The 22,268-nt window shown below is 52.5% G+C and overlaps 1 protein-coding gene across 4 annotated transcripts; it reads left to right on the top strand.

The window, feature by feature from the left end:
• Positions 1 to 242: 242 nt before the first annotated feature.
• Positions 243 to 22,110, top strand: AUP1 (AUP1 lipid droplet regulating VLDL assembly factor). Of its 4 annotated transcripts, none has more exons than XR_007773433.1 (13): positions 243 to 378; positions 838 to 981; positions 1,597 to 1,747; positions 5,262 to 5,449; positions 5,539 to 5,611; positions 8,527 to 8,600; positions 9,762 to 9,828; positions 12,460 to 12,565; positions 12,937 to 13,092; positions 13,303 to 13,466; positions 13,897 to 13,985; positions 20,511 to 21,223; positions 21,668 to 22,110. XR_007773433.1 is itself a non-coding variant. In XM_050946087.1 (12 exons), the coding sequence occupies exons 1-12, from the start codon at positions 332 to 334 to the stop codon at positions 21,714 to 21,716; spliced, it is 1,308 nt and encodes a 435-aa protein (XP_050802044.1). In that variant the 5' UTR covers positions 243 to 331; the 3' UTR covers positions 21,717 to 22,110. The 4 variants fall into 4 exon arrangements, 2 of the variants coding, with proteins under 2 accessions (XP_050802044.1, XP_050802045.1); XR_007773432.1 differs by lacking the exon at positions 20,511 to 21,223 and adding an exon at positions 15,109 to 15,301; XM_050946087.1 differs by lacking the exon at positions 20,511 to 21,223.
• Positions 22,111 to 22,268: the final 158 nt, after the last annotated feature.

Genomic DNA, 22,268 nt, shown 5'->3' with positions numbered 1-22,268 from the left:
GTCCCGCGCGCGGCATGCCGGGAGCGAGGCGCGGGGCGGGCCGGGAGATGGAGTCCCGCGCGGGGCATGCCGGGAGCGAGGCGCGGGGCGGGCCGGGAGATGGAGTCCCGCGCGGGGCTTGCCGGGAGCGAGGCGCGGGGCGGGCCGGGAGATGGAGTCCCGCGCGGGGCATGCCGGGAGCGAGGCGCGGGGCGGGCCGGGAGATGGAGTCCCGCGCGGTTCAGGCTGGACGCAGGTTCACTTTCCCAGAAGGCCCCGCGCGGAGAGCGGCCGCCGTGAGTAAGATGGCGGCGGGTCCTGGGCCTCGCTGAGGCGGCGGCTCGGGACCGGGATGGAGCCTCCGGCCTCGAGTCCTGAGCGGCTGTTTGACGCGCACCGGTGAGAGCCCCGGGGGCGGGGGTGTCTCGACGGGGGGGGCTGGGGAGGGGGCTGGCAGAGGAGGGGGGGGGACTGGCCTGGCTGGCAGAGGAGGGGGGGGCCTGGCAGAGGAGTGGGGGCTGGGGAGGGGGCTGGCAGAGGAGGGGGGGGACTGGCCTGCCTGGCAGAGGAGGGGGGGGACTGGCCTGGCTGGCAGAGGAGTGGGGGGGGGGGCTGGCCTGGCTGGCAGAGGAGGGGGTGGGGACTGGCCTGGCTGGCAGAGGAGGGGGGGGCCTGGCAGAGGAGTGGGGGCTGGGGAGGGGGCTGGCAGAGGAGGGGGGGGACTGGCCTGGCTGGCAGAGGAGAGGGTGGGGACTGGCCTGGCTGGCAGAGGAGGGGGTGGGGGGGGCTGGCCTGCTTGCGGGGGCTGTTGCCAGGGGCTGGTGTCGGACCCTGACCCGAGCTCTCTTTCCCTGTCAGGTTTCCCAGCGATGGTTTCCTGCTGCTGGCTCTGCTGCTCTACGCCCCCGTGGGGCTCTGTCTGCTCCTCCTGCGCCTCTTCATCGGCATCCACGTCTTCCTGGTCAGCTGCGCCCTGCCTGACAGTCTGCTCCGGAGGTTAGGGTGCGTGCGGGGCTGCCCGGGGAGAGTTGGGTCTCTTGTCAGTCTCCCACCCCAAAAATCCAGCAAATAGCCATCCCTGACCTGTCTGCAAGGCAATCCTGTGGAGCCCCCCAGTTCCCCATGGAGTTGGAGCTGCCTCTCCCTGACCCGCTGGGGCTTGTGCTGTTAGGTGTGGTGTGCAGGTTGGCATTGTGGTTGCTCTGTCCTGGTGCCTTTTGTGCTTACCAGGCCTTTCATCCCCAGTCCCAAGCAAGGAGGCTCCTTTGCTGGTGACTCTAGGGCCTGAGCCCCATGATACGTGCAGCCTGACAACAGGTATCTTTTGCCCCAGTGACAGACTGCAGCAAGTGCAACCGCAGCCACTCCCTCACGATTCCAGTGCTGAGCTCTCCCCACACAGTTCTGGTAGCTAGTGCCCCTGCTATCTCAGCCCTGAGCTTCCTCCCATTCACCCTATCCCCTTCCCCCCCCCCCCCCCCACGACACACCTCTGGTGCCCCTCAGTCCTAATCCTGCAGTGTCTGTATAGCCCTTGCTAGTCTCGTCTTTATTCACTGGTCATCAAACCAGTTCTGGTCACAATGGGGTTGGGGGGGTCTCTGTTCCTGTTGTTAGGTTTATCGTGCGTGTGATGTGTTCGGTGCTGGGTCTGTTTGTGCGGCAAAGTGACCCCCATCTTCGAGATGCCAATGTCAGGGTTTATATTGCCAACCACGTGACGCACTTCGACCACAGTGTCATCAACCTACTGACCTCGTGCAATACCGTGAGTCATGCAGGGGTCTGGGGCTGCGCCCTTCAGCCTTTCCCCTAGGAGAAGCACTTAGTGACCTGTTCAGGGACTGGGGACTGGCTCCTGGGTCTCTCTTTATTAGTGAATAATGGAACAAGCCTTGAGCTGCTCTTTAGGCTTGTGTGTTGTGCTGTTGGGTTGTGGTTCGTTCAAGTAAAGGAGGAGCACAGAACCGGGCCACCCAAGCAGCATGTAGCCTCAGCCTCCCCTTCCTGGCTCTTTAAAGAGACGTGAGCGGAAGCACAGCTGGGTCTGGGGCTTTCCCAGGGTGCTGGCTGTTTCCTGTGAGTACAGAGGGCCGCCTGCATCTGCCCAGGAAGCACTGAGCGATGCTATATGATGAGGGTCTAGCCAAATAACACTGCTGACAATAGAAATAATAAACACCAGCACTGTCAAACAATTATAAAAATTAATCATGAAGAATAACGCTGTTAACAGTAGAATACCTTTTGTTTACATATTTTTGGATGTTTTCTATATTTTCAAATATATTGATTTAAATTGCAACACGGAATACAAAGTGTACAGTGCTCACTTTATATTTTTTTATTTCAATTATTTGCACTATAAAAAAAGTGTTTTTTCAGTTCACCTAATAGAAGTACTATTGCAGTCTCTTTATCATGAAAGTTAAACTTACAAATGTAGAATTATGTAAAACAAAAAGAAACTGCATTCAGAAATAAAACAATGTAAAATTTTAGAGCCTGCAACTCCAATCAGTCCTACTTCTTGTTCAGCCAGTCGCTCAAACAAGTTTGTTTACATTTGCAGGAGATAATGCTGCCCACCTCTTGTTTACAGTGTCACCTGAAAGTGAGAACAGATGTTCGCATGGGACTGTTGTAGCTGGCATTGCAAGATATTTACATGCCAGATGCGCTAAAGATTCATATGTCCCTTCATGCTTCAGCCACCATTCCAGAGGACATGCGTCCATACTGATGTCTGGTTCTGCTCTATAACAATCCAAAGCAGTGCAGACTGATGCATGTTTGTTTTTATCATCTGCATCAGATGCCGCCACCAGAAGGTTGATTTTCTCTTTTGGTGGTTTGGGGTCTGTAGTTTCCGCATTGGAGTGTTGCTCTTTTAAGACTTCTGAAAGCATGCTCCTCGCCTCGTCCCTCTCAGACTTTGGAAGGCACTTCAGATTCTTAAACCTTGGGTCAAGTGCTGTACAGTAACTCCTCACTTTAAGTCGTCATGGTTAACGGTGTTTTGTTATTTTGTTGATCAGTTAGGGAACATGCTCATTTAAAGTTGTGCAATGCTCCACTCTTGCGTTGTTTGGCTTCCTGCTTTCTCCACAGCTGGCTGCCTCCCTATGCTCCCCACAGCACGTCCTCCTGCTGGCAGACCCTGCGGATCAGTGCCTTCCCCCGCCTCCTGCCCGCGGCAATCAGCTGGCTTGCCACATCTTGGGGGCAGAAGGGAGGGGGGAGGAGCGAGGACTTGACGTGCAGGTTCTTTCCCACCCCCCATGCTGCAAGTCAGCTGATTACCCTGGGTAGGAGGCATCCCCCCTCCCTCCCTTACCTCCTGTCCTCGGCCATCAGCTGGCTTCCGGCTTTTTGGGGGCAGGAGGGAGGAGCGAGGACTCAACGCACAGGCTCCCCCTCCATTCTAAATGCCGCAAGCCAGCTGATTGCCCAAGGGGGGGAGGAACGAGGACTCAGCGTGCAGACTCCCCCTCTTTCCCCTGCCTCCTGCCCAGGGCAATCAGCTGACTTGTGGCGTTTAGAAGGGAGGGGGGAGGAGTGAAGACTCAGCATGGGAAGTAAAGGGGGAGGAGGTGTGGGGGAAGAAGAGGGAGATCAAAGATGGGAGAAAGGGAGGAGTGAATGGGCTAAGGGTTGAACTCCCACCCCTGCTGCTTTCAGAGTAGGGGAAGCTGCCGCTGCTACGCAACGTGCTTCTCCCAGCCTAACAGCACCTTCAGCCTCCTTGCCTGCCTCATCTCCAGTGCCAGTGGGCTATGCCCGTGTGGGGTGAGCCGGGGGCACCTCCCAACTAAAGTACAGTACCCGTATTAAATTGCTTTTTAAAAATGTACATAATGCCTTTTGTATGGCAAAAAAAATTTTCCCTGGAACCTAACCACCCCCATTTACATTAATTTTTATGGGGAAATTGGATGTGCTTAACATCGTGTCACTTAATGTTGCATTTTTCAGGAACATAACTGCAATGTTAAGTTGAAGCTATCTTTAGAAATCTCACATTTGCGTTTTGTGAAATCTGCAGTGAAAGTGTTCTTAAAACGAACAACATGCTGGGTCATCATCTGAGACAGCTATAATGTGAAATATATGTCGAAATGTGGGTAAAAAACAGAGTAGGGGGCATACAGTTCTTCCCCCAGGAGTTCAGTCACAAATTTAATTAACACATTTTTTAACAAGTGTCATCAGCATGGAAGCTTATCCTCTGGAATGGTGGCCAAAGCATGAAGGGGCATGCCAATTTTTAACATATCTGGCACATAAGTACCTTGCAATGCCAGCTACAAAAGTGCCATGCAAATACCTGTTCTCACTTTCTGGTGACATTGTAAATAAGAAGCGGGCAGCATTATTTCCTGTAAATGTAAACAAACTTGTTTGTCCTAGCGATTGGCTGAACAAGAAGTAGGACTGAGTGGACTTGTAGGCTCTGAAGTTTTACAATGTTTTGTTTTTGAATGCAGTTATGTAACAAGAAGAAAATCTACATTTGTAAGTATCACTTTCATGACAAAGAGATTGCACTACAATATGAGATGAATTGAAAAATACTACATCTCTTCCTCGATATAACGCTGTCCTTGGGACCCAAAAAATCTCACTGCGTTATATTGAACTTGCTTTGATCCACCGGAGTGCACGCGCGCGCACACACACACACCTCCCCCGGAGCACTGCTTTACTGTGTTATATCCAAATTCGTGTTATATCACGTGGCGTTATATCGAGGTAGCGCTGTATTTCTTTTGTTTGTCATTTTTACACTGCTAATATTTGTAATAAAAAATAATATACATTTGGATTTCAATTACAACACAGAATAGAATATATATGAAAATGTAGAAAAACATCCAAAATATTTAATACATTTCAATCAGTATTCTATTGTTTAATAGTGCGATTAAACATGATGAATTTTTTAATTGCAATTATTTATTTTTTTTAGTTAATCGCGTGCGTTAACTGCAATTAATTGATAGCCCTAATAAGCACTCTCCCCTGAAAGGACTTGTACTTTGCGGAGTCTTGAAAGGCAGCACACTTGGTGTGGGGAGGGATGATAAATCTTGTACCCAAGGCCCCTCTCCTCCCATTCACAGCTGGGGGCCATTTGGAGGACACCCAGCTGCTGATGCTGCTGTAGTGTCGGGGGCAGGAAGGGCTCTCAGGCAGTCAGGACCCAAATCGACCAGCAGGCTGGAGTCTTAGCAGGGAGACCGGGTGGGGGTCACTAATTTGCCCTTGCTCTTCTCTTGCAGCCTGCGCTGAATGGCACGCCGGGTTTCATCTGCTGGTCGCGGGGATTCATGGAGCTGGGGGCGGTGGGGAGCCGGGCAGAGCTGGTGGATTCCCTGAAGGTGTATTCGTCCCATGGGGGGAATCCACCTCTGCTGCTGTTCCCAGAGGAGGCAGCCACTAATGGCCGAGTTGGCCTTCTTCGCTTCAGGTAGTGGTGGTGGGGGATGTTCCTGGGGACAGGACTGCCTTAGCCCATCTCTGTGGCCCTTGTTAATCACTGAGATGTTTCGTTTTCAGCTCCTGGCCATTCTCAATCCTGGACATGATTCAGCCTGTGGCTCTGCAAGTTCAGAGGCCCTTAATTGCTGTGGTGAGTCTAGAGGTGTGGGGAAAAGAGCCCCTAGCCCATAATGGGTGTGTATAGCTTAGGGGGGTCGTGGCTAGAGGGTTACTATTGCCGTTACTTTGTGCCCTGTGGCCTACTCCTGTGCTTTGGGGTTCTTTCCTTCCATGTCAGACTTCTCGGTGGCCATGCGAGGCAGGCGTTCTGCTTCCTCCCAGGGAATTTCATTGACATCAGCTCTGCCTTTCACACACCTCTTAAGTTCCAGTGGCGATATTGGTACGTTTGTGATCTATCGACCTGCTAGGCAAGGCTCCTCTCTGGGTCCCATCACTAGTATCTTAGCACCCCACCAATTTTAACGCACTTATTCTCACAATACCCCATGAGATCAGGAAGCGCGATTATCCCCTGTGGGACTACATAACCCTTCCGCCGGGCACACGGGGCTGAGTTCAGGGCTTGCACATGAAGCACAGTCCGGTTCTCCTCTCGGACGCTAGTGTTAATATGTTGACCGTGACACCGTTAACTGGGTTGCAACCATGACGTTTTCAGCTCCCTTAAAGCTGTGACTTGGGGCTTGAGGAGAGGGAAACTGATTTAACAGAGGCAGCGATAAAGTGCTGGGCTGAGGGAAAGGAAGGAGTTGCTCTGTAATGGGCAGAGGTGGATGGGTGGTTATACAGCTGTCTCGTGGAGCCAGAGCTAGCACCCCCTCTTGGGCAAGCAAAGACACCCTTATCCATGAATATTTGCTCAGGCTGAAAGCTGGGGCCTGGGTCAGTCTCACAAGTGCAGATTCCCTCTCTCAGCAGCAGGGTCAGATGAGGCCTACTAAGCAGGCAGGGACCGCATCTGGAAAGTGTGTTGTCAGAGCAGCTTGGCTTCCCAGACACCCATTAGACCCACAACTTAGAGCAGGAAATAAGGAAAGCAAAGGGACAGACTCTAAGAAGTAATGGACAAAAGCCCCCCACCCCACGTAAGTCTCTTTCATCCAGGGGTTGTCACTGGCTGTCAGGATAACCAAGGAAAGTTCCAGGAGTTCTAGCCACACAGTGCCAGTCTGTGAGAACCAAAGGCTAATTGAGGGGAGCTCCTTTGAAGTAAAATTGGCCAGCTGTTATCCATGCAGTCCTCAAAAGGTCTGGACCTACAGTGCTGATTGAAAGAAATGTGACTCTGTATCAGTTTCATAAATGTTATTAAAACTATTGAACAAAATCCAGAAAATATCAGCTAAGCGTCTGTTAATACTTCTAAACTGAACTACAAATTAAACAATATAACTATCAAATCAATTAGGTACTTTCAATACAGGATTGCAATTACATCACCAGATTAATACAACAAATAATCCGCCTTTATAAAGCCTGAGGAGGAAGCTGTCCATTTGTTCATAAACCCCAAATAAGGAATTTTACCAGTTAATCAAATGTATGATTTGGGAGTGTTAAATGTTTTAATACTGAAACCAAATTATTGAATGATTTCAGAGCCAGTTACAAAGCTGCTTCCTTGGCTTTCAGTTCTTGTGTTGTGGTCCTAAACCCCTCCTACCCCACTCTCCAACAGAGAGTTTATAACAAATTCCAACAAAACTCTGTGACGAGCGGAAGTTTAACCAGTCTTATGTGCCAAAAGTCACACCTGGCAGTAATTTTTTTTAGAGCTTCTAAACACAGAATGTAGGACATACTTTGATGGGTGTCTGAGACTTTAAAACTGAAGACCATTTCTCAGACACCCTTTGACAGCTTACAATTGGGGAATGTAAAGGTTGGGACACCTCCCATTTAATACAAACCAAAGAGAAAAAGGAAATTCTCAAGGTAATGGAGCAGCAGTCCCTGAGCCAGACAGATGCTGCTGGCACATCGCTTCTTGCCAGTGGGGTCTCCTTTGAGTGTGGGGAGAGGCTTGTCTCTGGCTAATGTGGCCTCTTGATATATTGTGACTTACGTCATATCATTGGTGATTTGCGTACCACAGAGACTGTAAATCTGACTCTCCAAAATATCAGAAAAACAACATGGGACCACTTGGTGAGGAAGATGACATGGTCTTACCGGAGTGAAAAAGTCTTGAGATGATATTGTCACCAATGTATGGAAAATTTGACCAAAAAATCCTATAAAAGTCTCTGAAGAGTCCTGGTAACAACCAGCCAGTCAACATTCATCCATTAGCAACATTAAAAATAAGTTAGACATATTTTGGTCAAATTTTGTTATTACTCTCTCAATCAACAATTTAATAATCTAGATATGTAGGAATTAAATCATAAGTCAAACACTTTGAAAGTTTCATCTTGATAGAGAAGTAACTTTAAAATCTCTCAGTGAAGTCCATTTAAGAAATAAAAATAAGTTTTTAAAGTCTGAATTCCCATACAACCTATTTCTCTCACAAGGTCTTGACGGGTCTGGAAAATCAAGTTCTGTCTGGTCCAGGTGTTCTTTAGCTATGAATTGTCTGTGTAATAGGCATCCTAGTGCCCAAAACAGATCCAGGCAAGGTCACTGAGTCCAACATGCTTACTTACTATGATTCTGGCCAAGAGAGTAGGCCTTCCTGTGAGTCCAGAAAATTGTTCATGGTCCATAGGCCTGAAGCCATTGCCAGTCTTTCATCCGTGAGCAGGTTCTGTCAGTTACAAGTGGGGACGGGGACACACCTGTCTGCTCTGATGGTAGGAGTGGGGCAAGCCCTGGAGCTATGTAATCGGTTGGTGCTAGTCCTATGCGTGTCTCCTTGTCATAATCCACATCCCCAATCATCTCAGTCCTTCTTAGTTCTGCCTGGTGAGAAAGCAGCCTGCCTGGTTTTGCCTCAGGGCAGGTCTTTGCTGTGCGCTCTCCCTTCCTTTGGGCATGTCCGTGTGCTGGCTATGTGTGGCTCTGTCCCCAGCCGGAGTCTCACTGTGCTCTCTTCCCCAGAGTGTGGCCGACTCCTCCTGGATCACAGAGCTGCTCTGGACCTTCTTTGTTCCCTTCACAGTTTATCAAGTAAGGTACTATCTCTCGCTCTCCTTTGAGGAAGGGGGTGGAGCAGGGCCCTGCTGTGTTTATCTTATTCAGTCCTGCTGAGAGACCTTGCTGTGTCCCACTCCTGGGTCCGGGTCCCAGGCTGTCCAGCTGGGTGGCTGAGTCCCTGCTTTTCTCCTTTCCAGGTTCCTGGTGTGGGAGGAGCCTCTTTCTGGGCCCCTGGTTCCTGAGAGGGGTTCGTCCCCTGTTAGAGGGAGGGGGATCCAGTACCAGTGAGGGGTGCCTTGGTCTCCCTGAGTCCTTTTCCCCACATTTCTCTGCTGTCTTTCCCTTTTCAGCTCCTGCCTTCTCTGTGCTTCGGTGGTTCCCTGCAGCTGGCTCAGCCTTTCCCTCAAGTCAATCCCTCTCCCTGCTGGGAGGCTTTTCCTGACACTCCCCTTCTTCGCTCATTTGAGCAATTCAGGCTGGGCCCCTCTCCCTGTGAATCCCAGGGCGTAGCTGATCTCCATCCCCCCTTGGCTGGCACAGCGGCTCAGCATGTCCATCTTACAGCATACAGCTCAGACTGGGGGTATCAGTGAGCAAAACCTCCCCTGCTCTTGAGGGCACAGTCCCTGAGCAGGGCCACCTGCTGGGTTCTTTCCCTCTGTCCTCTCTTCCTCATTGTGTCAGTGCAGGCTAAAGAGAATCCCTCAAAGAGGGAGAGCTGGATCTGTGGGGGAGCTCTCCTTCCCTTCGCTGGGCTGGGGAAAGGGTCCACGTGGCATCTGTCCCAGCAGAGAGCCCGGGGCAGGCTGTGTCCTTTTCCCTCAGGCTGTGTTACATAGTGCAGTTTTCCTGCCCACACCTTGGGTCTGACCCTGGTGCCTCTGTGTTCTCGCTGCCCTCACTGGGGCAGCAGCTCCTCCCAGTTTGGGTCTGGGAACCACATTAACAGGCCACTGACACCCCTTTTCCTGGCAGTTAATGAGTCTAAATCAAATGGGCTCAATTCCTCCCCTGGCAACCCCCCCTTCCCAATCCACCTCCCTCTGCCACATTGCTTGCTTGCGTTGCTGCCACTGGGGCTTGGCCCTGTTGCTGGGCCTGGGCAGCTCGGTTTCACGGTGGACTCAGGGAAGGGCCATGGGGCCCAGGCTCTCAGCCACGCCAGGAGTAGTCAGCCCAGTGCTGTTGTCTCCCATCAGGTGGATGCCGCCTGTCTTCAGACAAGCTGATGAGCCGAATGAGGAGTTTGCGCTCCGAGTTCAGGAGGTAGGAGGGGCTTGGGGGAGGGAGATCTGGGGCTGCTGCAGTTGCAGGGCATCCTAGAGGAGGCTTGGGACTGGATCGGTGGGTGTGAGCAGTGTCTAAGTGTTGGGGACAGAAAACATCTCCAAGGAGGGGCCAGGGTGTGTCTCTGGATGGAAGAGGTATCCCTGGGCCCGTATTTGTTACCCCTGAATTTGCCATATCCTTCATGGCCTGCTGTTTATTTGCCCCTCCACAGCTCAAGGGGGAGCTAACTTCAGTGGACATGGGCAGGCTGGCTAAGGGGAATCAAGGTATAGAAATGGAATTTACCACAGCAGAGAGAGCTGGCACGTGACACTGCTAGGCAGGTACCAAGGATTTCTAATCTGTCAAATGCAGAGTGGTGCTGTCTGGCACGAATAGCTAACAGAGTGCCAGTATTTGTGGCAATCTCCCTGTTACTCGCGCACTCTAGGACACCCTACCTTTATCTTTCTGTGGGCTCAAGGCATAACCTAGTTAATGTAGGCACCCACACCCTTTCCCAGTTCCTAGCGCTCAGGGCGTACTCTTCTGCAGGTTTGCCGGGCCTTTTACCAGCAAAAAGCTCCTTACACAGTAATATCCTTAAACTCTATTTATTAACAGTTACCAAAAGAGAATACACATGCTAAGCATACAACGCTCACCGCTCCCAATAAGGCATGCACATTTTTCCTGGTGGCCAGTCAGGATCAGGTTGTCCAGGGCAGTGGTTCTCAACCAGGGGTACTTGTTCCCTTGGGGGTACACAGGTCTTCTAGGGGTACATCAACTCATCTAGATATTTGCCTAGATTTACAACAAGCTTCCATAAAAGCACTGGCAAAGGTAATACAAACTAAAATTTCATACAGAAAAAATGAGTCAGCAATTTTTCAGTAATAGGGAAATAGTGAAAAGAACAAGGCGTACTGGGTTTTAGCCCACGAAGGCTTATGCCCAAATAAATGTGTTAGTCTCTAAGGTGCCACAAGTACTCCTGTTCTTTTTGCTGATACAGACTAACACGGCTGCCACTCTGAAACCTGTCAGTGAGCTGTGACACTTTCTTATTTTAATGTCTGATTTTGTAGGCAAGTAGTTTTTAAGTGAGGTGAACCTTGGAGGTACAGAAGACAAATCCGACTCCTGAAAGGGGTACAGTAGTGTGGAAAGGTTGAGAGCCACTGGTCCAGGGACTCCAGCTTCTGCACGAGATAGTTGTCAGGATGTTGAGGTCTGGCAGCTCTGATCTTGGGCTGTATCTGAATTAGGTTGCAAAGAATTTCTCTTTGGACCCCATTTAGTTAAACTTGAGTCCTGGTTAGCTACACCTTAACCCAGGGGTGGGCAAACTTTTTGGCCTGAGGGCCACATCAGGTTTCGGAAATTGTATGGAGGGCCGGTTAGGGAAGGCTGTGCCTCCCCAAACAGCCAGGTGTGGCCTGGCCCCTGCCCCTTTTTCCCCCTACTTATTGCCCCCTGATTCCTCCCCCAGGATCCCTGCCCCATCCAACCTCCCCTGCCCCCTGACTGCCCCCAGAACCGCACCCAACCCATCCTCTCATTCCTGAATGCTCCCACCCCCACCCCCCGTGACTCCTGCACCATTCAACCACCCCTTCTCTCTGACAGCCCCTGACTGCCCCCTGCTGCCCCATCCAACCCCCCACCCCCTTCCTGACCGCCACCCAGGACCCCTGCACCCATCCACACACACACACCCCGTTCCCTGCCCTCTGACTGCCCCGACCCCTATCCACACCATCACCCCCTAACCACCATCCCGAACTCCACTGCCCTCTGTCCAACCCCCCCGCTCCGTAACTACACTGCCTGGAGCACTGGTGGCTGTGGCAGGAGCCAGCCATGCCATCGCGCAGCACAGAGCACCGGGTCAGGCTGCAGCTCTGCAGTTGCACTGCCTGGGCGGCGCAGTGAGCTGAAGCTGCGGGGGAGAGGGAACAGCAGGGGAGGGGCCGGGGGCTAGTGTCCCAGCCAGGAGCTCAGAGGCCGGGCCAGATGTGGCCTGCGGGCCGTAGGTTGCCCACCTCTGCCTTAACCAATCATTTTAAACTAAAGTACTGCAAAATAATTCTTTGACCAGTCCTAACATATTGTGAAACAATTGTTTAACCAATCATACACCACCACCTCAGTTGATTTAAATCTTGCAAAATTAATCACGAGACAGATAGAAACAAAGAACCAGATAGACACTAGAGATAAACAGTAGAGAAGTGGGGACCATAGAGGCATAGCAATAAAGTAGGGATTTCACGATCACTCAGCTGTTGATAAGTGATTCCTTGCCAGGCAGAATGCATCAAACAACATTTTCTTTAAACATCTTAAGATCTGTTTCTTTACCTGGTGATGATGGTGCTATTAGGACAGGAACGCCGCCTTCTTAACTGCCCCAAAATTCATTGTTTTAATGTAATTAGATGGAATGGGAGCATGAGACTTTCTGCTTCTTTGCTCCTGTCCTAATGTGGCAGCAGTAAAAGGCCTCAGACCTTACACTTGGGTGCACCCGTGCATTTGTGGTGCTGCCGCACATGCGCACCGATCCCTGGATCTTGTTGCCCTGGGCATGACTGCTGACTCTCTCCTGTATGTTTTCTGTAGCTCTTGGCCGTGGAGCTGGGTGTGGTTTCTACGCGACTCACTGCTGCAGATAAAGCCGAGCATATGAAGAGGCTGAGACACACCCCACCTCATCTCTTTGCCCCAGGTGTGTCTGCCTTCCCTGCTGCAGAGCACGTGCCTGGGCTCTGGCAGAGCCCCACCCGCTGCCTGCTTTCTGCCTTGGTGGCTGCCCTGGTCTGCTGTCAAAGCTTCACACTTGGGGGAGGGAAAGGGACATTCTCCTCCAGTGCCAGCCTCCTCCCTGGGGAAGCAGGAGGCACTCCTAGGAAAGGGTGTTACCCCAGCCTGCCTGTCCAGACTGGGATAAGGGCAGACCTGGTGAGGTGGGGGGTCCCCTTATAGAACCTGTAGAAGCTAGAGATGCCAGCGGGTCATCGCTCCCCTGGCCAGCGTAGCTTGGGACCCTGCACTCTCCCCTGGGCTGCCCATTCATGCCCTCTGTTCTTGCTCCTGCAGCCTCAAGCCAGTCCTTGGTTGCCAGGCCAAGGGCATCGCCCAGCCTGGCTGGTGTCGGGCCTCTTGCTCCCGAGGATGTGCGGATCACGGAGATGGCCCAGCGGGTCAAGGAAGTGCTCCCACATGTGTCTCTGGGAACCATCAGGAGAGACCTGGGTAAGCGCATACCTGGGACCTTCGTGCAGACCCTATGGGGCAGAGGCTGGCTGCTGTCCTTCATCTCCTGTCACAGAGCTCCACAACACCCGGCGTGGAGGCCTGGGGACTGCTGTGCTATGGGGTTTGTTGGGACATGGAGAACCCCTGCACAGGTCCCTTAGCTTCAGCAGCAGCTCCCCTTCTAACCAAGCCCCTGTGTCCCCACAGCCCAGACCAACTGCGTGGACACTACCATCGCCAACCTCCTGGAGGGCCAGGTGCCCCTCCTCCCTGAGGACAAGGATCCGGAGCCTGGCCTGCTTGCTCCATCGACGTCCCAGACTCCAGCGGTCTCCAGCTCTCAGTGCCCTGCAGCTTCATCCTCCTCCAAGGTGCCTGCTGGTGGGACATTGAGAGGGGGACCTGGGGAGGCTGAACCCGCTGGCCCACAGGCACTCTCAGGGCTGCACTGGGGCCTGCCCCCAAGAGCTGGTAGCGGGTTTGAGAGAGCTGGGACTGCCAAGGAAGGAGATAAGTCAGGGCCAGGAACGGGGATGATGGGCTACCTCTCCCTCGCTAGACCCAACTCATGGCCTGGCAGTGTGGGGAGCTGGGCACCATGGGTTAGGTCAGCTGTGGCCATCCAAGCTCCTGCCCGTGATGCTAATGGGACTGGAGACTTCTGCAGCCTCTAGTGCTGACGCTCTCCATGAGAGGCGTGGGCGCTGAGGTCATGATAAGGTGGAGGGGGAGGTGCTGGGCTACTTGGCAGCTTGCCTTGCCATGCAGTGTGGCTGCTCCCTGAATGCTCTCTTCCCCCAGCCCTCTGTGAAGCTCTTTGCGAAGTCCCCTGTGGAGAGGCATTTGTCCTTGCAGGAGCGGAAACATGTGCTGTATGCCTACGCCAGGAGGTGAGTCCCTTCTGCATCTTATGACCCCTGCCTCTGCCATGGTCACAGCAAGGGTGGTCGGCATTCCTGGGTCGGTATCTGCTCTGCCCAGCTCCGGGCAAGGGTGCTGATGCCCAGCAGAACCCTGCCTCCCAGCACAGAGTGGTGGCTAGGGGCACCGAGCTGTGCACAAAGCAGGCAGGAAAATGTGGCTGGATTTGGCTCTTTTTTCCAGCATGTGACCCTCTCCATGGTTCTGGGGCAGCTGTCACCAGTTTGTCAGCACCCATAGGACCATCTCCCTGGGCTGGACATAGGGCTATCCGCTCCCTGCTGTATTCAGTCAGTAAATTAAAGGATAGGCATATAATTAATGCTAGTCCATGTGACTTTATGGCAAATGGGGCTTGTCAAGCCGGATTTAATCCTTTGGTATTGTGAGTGTGGTTGATAAAGGTAACTGTGCACCTGTGATGTGCCTGCACCACATTCTTGTTAGAAAATTAGCACCTGGCATGTGGCAAAACGGGCTGATGAGGTCCTGGGGAGTACAAACCTGAGGAGCCATGAGTATGCATAGGAGTAGGGTGAGGATTCTCCTGTCTACGCGGCACTGGTGCAGCCGGTGCTGAAATGCCACCCCAGCTCTGGAGCAGCATTTTAAACAAGGGTGTTGGAAAACTGGAGAGGATAAAGAAAGGAGCCAGAGAAACGGTTGGCGGGTGGAGAAAATGCCTGGCAGCTGGAGACTTACAAGCTCATTCTGTTTAGCTGAGTGAAAAGGAGACTGAGAGGTGACTTGATTTCACTGAGAGAAAATCCTGGGGACTAAAGGCTCTTTAATCTAGCAGAGAGAGGCAGAACGAGACCCACACTGGAGGTCAAAGTGTGTCAGACCTATTCCAATTAGAACTAAGGCCCATGAGGGTGATTAACCGTTGGAACAAACTCCCGGGGCAGTGGTGGATTCTCCATCTCTCAGGGATGAGGGAAAGCAGGTGCAGATAGAGCTGAGGGGAGAGGCTTTCCCTGTGGAGAATTTGACTCATTGACAGAACGGGGCTTCTCCAGTTTTTCTAGAGCATGTATCTCAGCACTCTCGTCAGAGCATCCAGACCTAACGACCATGTTGTTTTGCTTCCAGAGACAGAGTGCAGTGTGACCTGGGCTGACATGAACGGCCTTCTGTGCCCTGGGAGTACTGGGCTTACAAAGCCAGGCTTACAAAGCCAGGCTCCTGGGGGAAGCGGGGAGGGGTCCCTGACTGGGGATTCCACATAGGCAGGCCAAAGAGCCCTAGTTTCTGAAGAGGACTCCTGTGGGAGCCAAACCTTGGGGTACGTCTGGTTCTGCCTTTCTGGAACATACATTTTAGCCCATGCTAGTTCTTCATTGTGTGTCAGCGTAGATCCCGCTGTGGGTGAGCATGCTCCTCATGCACACCAGACCGGAGGCTTTTCGGAATAGCGGCGTCTGCCCCTACTGGCATGAGCCCGCTGCTGCCTCGCTCTCCCATACGATGCATGAAAGGTGGGGCAGCCGTGACCGCCCATGGCACTGAAATGCAGCCAGGAGTTCTCAGCTCAGGCTAAACTTTGTCAAAATTTCCAAAGTCCTCAGAATCGCTTCTATGGACTGTTTGTCAGCCATGAACTGATCCCACCATCGGGACTGATTTCCAGTGGTCAGACCTGCCCATACAGGCTCCTTATAGTGGACTCTGCCCTGTGGGCTTCCAGCCCGGTCCGTCCTGCGCTGGGCTCGTTCCCCTGAAGCATGGATGCTGTGGTTGTCTCTCTTACCTGGGGGAATTGCATACTCACTGTGCTTGGCTTTCTCTGCCAGACTGGGAGGTGTGAGACGCAAGGTTGAAACTCCACCTTCTGGAACAGTCCATGAAGGTCTTGTCAGAGCCCCTGAAACAAGCTCCAGCAGCAGCACCATCTTGGGCAGGCTCAGGCAGTGTCACAGGTTAGCACTGAGAACCCAGCACTGAGGAAGGATCCGTCAAAACACTGGCATTGAAGCCAGCCTCAGCGTCCATGTTGAAGCTGGCACCAGCACCTCTGGGGTCAAATTCAGGGACCAAGAGGGGCTGCTCTGAGCAGCGAGGTAGAAATGAAGAACAGACTGCAAAGCCTCCAAGCCCCATGCGAGATCAAGGGCTGGGGAGATGGAGCCCTGCCAGCATGGAGCCCGGCTCTGGAGAAGCACCTGAGCCACCCAGAGTCGATTGTACTCCTGCGACATGGTTTGGCCCTGTGGTATGCTGCAGCCCACCATGGCCAGCATGGAGAAGCCAGTCTCCACCATCGAGGAAAAGGAAGATCTCTCCCTGCAACCCCCCCACCCCAAGCAGGCCATTGACACGTGAATACGAGGAACAGCCAGCTCCGGGGCAGAGCAACGTGATACTGAAGATCTCCCCCATTATCACCAGTGTCTTCAGCACTGGATGACTTTAAATTGTTCCGGGAGCTTGAGTGTGGCTGAGACCCTCGGCATCTTGGAGAAATCTCACAAGCTGTTTGACCCCCTCTTGGCTTCTGGTCTAACAGGATCACCCTCCCAGCCAACATGGGGAACTGCTGGACCCAGCTAATGGGCTGTGGCCACAGGGAAGCTAATGGTGAAGTGAGTTGACACGCAGTCCCTGGTACCAGCCTCCATGGGATTTGAGTTCTTGTGCACTCAGCTGACCCAGCTTCCTTTGTCGTATTTGCTAGGCAAGAAATTTTGAGGTTGAGCTAAAGCACAAGGACTCCAGGTGTCTCGAACTACTTGGGAAGAATTCATACTCCAGCTTCGCTGCAGCTGTGCATGGCTAGCTGTCAGGCCCTGCTGGCCAAGTACAACTTCCTAACATGGGACAGCAGAGCAGAATTCAAGGATGTAAAGCAGCTGGTGGCAATGCTTCTGACTGTGGCCAGGTCGTTAGGCAACACAGTGACCACAGACAGTGCACTGTGGCTCCAGGCTGTGAATGAGGATGTACCCTGTGAAGGCTCCAAGCTGCTGAGCGAGACAGGGGCCAGCCCTCTGCACTCACTGAAGGACTCAAAAGCCACCTTGCACTCTCTGGGGGCTTGCACCCCTCCATTCCACAGGCCATTGCATCCCCAGCCTCAGCAGCACTCACTGTCCTGCCACCCCATACAGTCGGAATGTCATGCCAAGAAGCTCCCAAGATACAACATGGGCACCAACCTTCCTTTTCCTTGGCAGCACACCTGCTCCGTCACACGTCAATGGATCAACAAGACAGTCGAGAGCTGCACTGGACCCAGTCTAGAGAAAACAACCTTCAGAAGCTACCTAGCCCCATTCCACCTGGCACTGTCTGCCATCACATCAGATAAATGGACGTTACAAATCTTTGCCTGGGGCCACCCATCGCTCTTCCATGAGAGCTTGCTACAAGCGGAAGAAGCCTTGTTGCTACACCTAGAAGCCATGGCAAAGATCCCAACAGAGATTGGGGGAAGATGCTTCTACTCCTGGTATTTCCTTACTCCAAAGGAAAAGGGAGGTCATCTTCCAATCCTAGACCTGAGGACGCTGACCGAACACATTCACTGTCTTGGGGTCAGGATGGGTAACACCTGCCTCCATCATCACCTCTCCCCAGGCTCAAGACTGGTTCGTAGCGCTTGATTTGCAGGGTGTGTACCCAGCCCACAGGAAGAACCTTAGATTCACAGTAGGGCCCGACCATTATCAGTGCAGGGTTCTGCCCTTCAAACTCTCCAGTGCTGAGTGTGCACTAAAGGTCTTGCTGTAAACACAGCACATGTAAGGAGACAGGGAATCCATTTCTGTCCAGGCCTGGACAACTAGCTGATCACAGACAGATCCCAGCAGGAGACAGGAACAGCCTTACAATACGACCTTTCCCTGTTCTCGCAACTAGGGCTCCTTGCGAATTAAAGAAATATCTCACGCTGTTGCCGACAATAGAGTTCACAGGAGCTCCGACTGATTCCAGATGAGCCCGAGCCTACCTGCTGGAGGTTGGATTCCAGTTTCTTCAGTCAGAGGTAAATGATCTACAGGCAAGACTGACAGTGCATATGTGTCTGGGACTCTCAGGGCACATGCCGACATGCGCATATGTGATGCCACTTGCCAGACTCCACCAATGGCCATCACAGCAGTGGCTGTGGTCCATTTAGTCCCCATCCAGACATCATGAACGAGTTGGTCACAGTCCATCAGATCCTGGGAGAGCTCACCTGGGGAGCGTGAGAAAAGGGCTGGCATTCTCTGGCCACTCCCTGACAGCTCTTATCATGGATACATCAGGGACACGCAGATGCAAGGCACGTGGTCTCACAATGACTTGAACCTACCCATGACTGCACTGGAGCCGAGGGCCTATGTAGCGTTCCTGCCCGTTCTGCTAAACTCCACCGTGCAAATCCTGACAGCACATCTGGGCAGCACTCGATCTTCCTGGAAGCCATCAAGCTCTAGGAATAGTGCCATCAACACGGCCAGCCCCACTGGCTGTCCCCCTTCCAGGGGTTGGCACTGACCTGGAATAGTACCATCCCACATGAGTCGACCCCACTGGCTGTCCCCCTTCGAGGGGTCGGCACTGACCTGGAATAGTACCATCCACATGGCCGACCCCACTTGCTGTCCTCCTTCCAGGGGTCGACAACAGCCTGGCTGACTTCCTGAGCAGACCAGGGGGCTAGCCACGAGCGGTCCCTGCAGAAGTCCATCCTAGACTCCCACCATACACTTCTTGGCCACAGAGCACAACACCAAGGGTCTGAACTTCTGCTCCGGGGAGGCCTGAGCCCAGGTTCCCTGCTGGATGCCTTTCTCCCCTGACAAAAGATAGACAGGACATGGCTATACTCATCCTATTAGCCCTTTACTGGCTGTGACGGTGCTGCCCGTGGGAGCCAGCTGAGGTCCCTCAATCAGGGTGAACTGCAAACCAAACGGGGCAAACAAACCCCAGAAGCTGGTGGTTATTCCAATACTTAGATTTACCAGCCAGCACAGAACAGCTTCTATAGTACCTCTCTGGTTACTCAGAAGTCCAAACAACACAGTTCCCTTAAAGTACCCAGCCTCAGGCCTCCATCCAGACTCACCTGTCAGATATGATGATGATTCCTGAAAATCTTACTTCATCATATAAAAGAAAAGATTCTTCCAATCTCAAAGGATCAGCCACACACTCAGTCCAATTATAACTTAGATCTTACCCAAAATACATGCTATAGTCACAAGCTAAAATTTATGTAAAAAGAAGAGAGAGAGGATGTTGGTTAAAAGATAAATTCAAGTCTGTATGTATATTAAATTCTTGAGGTTCAGATGCATAGCAGAGGTGAGCTTGTAGTTGCCAAAAGTCCTTTTAGAAACAGTCCATAGGCTATAGTCCTATTTGCATATTCAGGGGGCTCCAGTCAATGACTGGGGATCTCAATCCTTATGACTTAAGGTTTCCCCCTCTTGAAACCCAAAGCAGATCTGAGATGAAGAAGGATCGTGTCCCAGGGTTCTTATACATTTCCAGCAGCCTTTCGGCCTGAGAAAACAATAGGCTTAATTCTCCTTCCAAACATCCTGGCAATTAGCACAGGGTAATTTATCCATTAAACAGTTCACAACCTTCAAAGAGACATATAGACAATAATACTATTTCACTTAAATATCATCATAAATGCTAATATTCCTTTTTTGATCTTTGAATTAAAACTATAGCAGTAGACAAGACTTGTTTGCTTACATCACAAGACCTGAGCAAACATTTACCCTTGAGATCTCTAACAATGCAGACTGCATTTCAAAGCTTTATTTATTTACATATTTTCCTAACCAGTCCTTAAGATTCACCCGTGGGTCAGGTCAGTCGGTGAGGTGAGTTAATTAACTCTTTCTGGCCCGGTCATCTTTCAGTGAGATATTATATCACACTCATAACGTCACACTGGCCAAGAGAGTTTTGGCTCTGACCTGTTACAAATGTCCTGGGGCGGCGTCCTACCCTCCCCCAATATTCCTCCCGGCTTGTATCAGTATAATAGCTCAGAACCAAGATCGGAGATGCACTGAGAGGGCCTGGATGCTGGCTGGCTGAGCCCTACTGAACTTGCAGGGTGCAGTTGCTGCCAGGATATTTTTATGTAAAACAAGAAAACTTGCACCAGGAAAGCTTATTCCTCGAAATGGAAGAAATTCTCCAAATGGGCAACTCCCTGTTATGTTGACCCAGCAGAAGCTCTTGTGCCAAAGATCTTGTGCTAAATTCTGCTTTACCTCTCACCTTGCTGCAATATCTGCACGTCACACCGTGGTACAGTCGTATTCTGACTTCTCCCACCCTACGGCATCAGAATTCCTCCAGGGGCCTCCTTTATGCTTGTCTTCCAGTTAGAGACCTGACTCACATGGGACTGATTGTGATAATGGGGCCTAAAAATTTACCGTAATTATAAGCTCAGTTGTATTAAAAAAAAAAAAAAAAAAAAAAAAGGTATGTGAAAGCTCCTAAGACATCACAATAACCTGTAACATTCTGCCTAGGAGTTAACCGTCCGCCACCTGACTACCAAGATGGTCTGGCTATCACCTCAGCTTGAAGGTCAGCAAGCACCAAGTCCTTCCATGTCCTTCCACAGGGACATGGTGGTGCTGAAACTGTGCCCAGGTTCCACCCTATGGTGGTCTCAGAATTCCACCTGACCCAGCCCGTTACCTACCCGTCGTCTGCATGCTTTGCACATTGCCAAAGCTGTGCTGTTACCCAACAATCCAGGCCTTTCAGGGTTCCTCTTTGTGGCCATATCACAGAGCATCTCCAAGTGGAACACACCATGCAGAGCCACCTGCTTTCAGCTGCCTAGGGAGGCTCTCCCTCCAGATGGCCAGGCACACTCCACTAGGGATCGAGCAGCAGCACCTGCCTGCTTCCAGACTGCTGCACGCTGCAAGGCAGCTGGGTTAAACGTTGTGCGCTTGCTAAGGCAGCCAGCCACATGCCAAGTTCAGGAGAGCAGAGCTGATGTCTGTTCGATTGGCTCACCCTCATCGTGCAGAGAGTGTGCTGCTTGCCAGCCACCTGCAGAGGGATCCACGCTGACACGGAGCCGAAAAGCAGAGAGCTGTTACTTACCCCCCAGGGAGTGGTTCCTCGTGACCTGTCACTGCTCTCGCAGTCCTCAGCCATCTGGGCTTTGGACTGCGAGGGGGTGGCAGGAGGGTCGTGGCCACATCTCGAGGAACCATGGTGCTGCAGGGTAAGTGCCTGGTCTCTGCGCTTTAGTCAGATGCAAGTAATGGGGCTGAGGGCGGGGTAATGGGGGCCTGTGCTCTACAGAAGGTCGGAGCCGATAAGCCACTGGTCCCTTCCAACCTTCAGGGGGCCCAGAGCAGAGCGTAGGGGATGCGAGCGTGGAGGGTCACCCTTCACCGTGGAGGCACCGCCCCCTCCCTCCGTTACATGGTGCTGGGACTGAGTTATTCCCCCAAGCCCAGTCTGGTGGTTTCTGAACCCAGGTCCTCTGGGCTGTTGCTGGGGAGGCAGCTCCCCTCAGTCTGATGCCATCTGAATAGAACCCAGGAGTCCTGGCATCCAGTTTCTGATGTGAATAGGAGGCTGCTCCAGCTGCCATCCTGGGGGCGATCCACTCCCTCCCCGCACTCCTCTGCTGCCTGACTAATGGACTCTTCCTGCCCCACAGGAGATACACGGAGAAATATGGGATGCCGCGGGGTGATGGGAGCCACTGAGGCGCCCCTCACCCTCCTGCCTGTGGCGTGCGCAGGGCTCGGGCCACTGGGAGCGTGACCTCAGCATGGCCGTTTTGCATGAATCAGCACTGCAGTGGGATCCCAAAGCCTCCGAACCAGCACGCTTGAGATTCAGCAGGGCCTTCGTGGCGTGTGCCAGCCCAGGCAGGCAGTGCTCAGCTGCCCACGGTGGGGCAGTAAGTGCCTGTGTATCCCCACATCACACCCGACCTGCCTCCGGCGAGCCACATGGGGTTGGAGAGCTGAAACTGGGCTGCCCATGGGGGACTGGACTCCGCATCAGCCTCGCCCGGCTGCCTCCACTTGGGCTGTTGTTAAACTGGGCAAAGGGGGTTTCTTCTCAGCCACAAAAAATAAATCTGACTCTATTATGGCCGGGTCCCAGGGCTTGAGATCTCCGGCGGGGGAAGCCTGCTGACCTCTCTGGGGAGGCAGGGGGAAGGGAGGGGAGAGGGGCTCCTCTTCCAGGCCAAGCTTTAACCAATGGGGCCCAGTGTTCCGGTCCCGAAGCTGTCTGGGCCTCAGATGTGC

Source organism: Gopherus flavomarginatus, chromosome 3 (genome assembly GCF_025201925.1).
Source record: "Gopherus flavomarginatus isolate rGopFla2 chromosome 3, rGopFla2.mat.asm, whole genome shotgun sequence".
NCBI classification, from domain to species: domain Eukaryota; kingdom Metazoa; phylum Chordata; order Testudines; family Testudinidae; genus Gopherus; species Gopherus flavomarginatus.
Note: the sequence above shows the minus strand (reverse complement) of the source record. Positions and strands in the feature narration are given on the sequence as shown.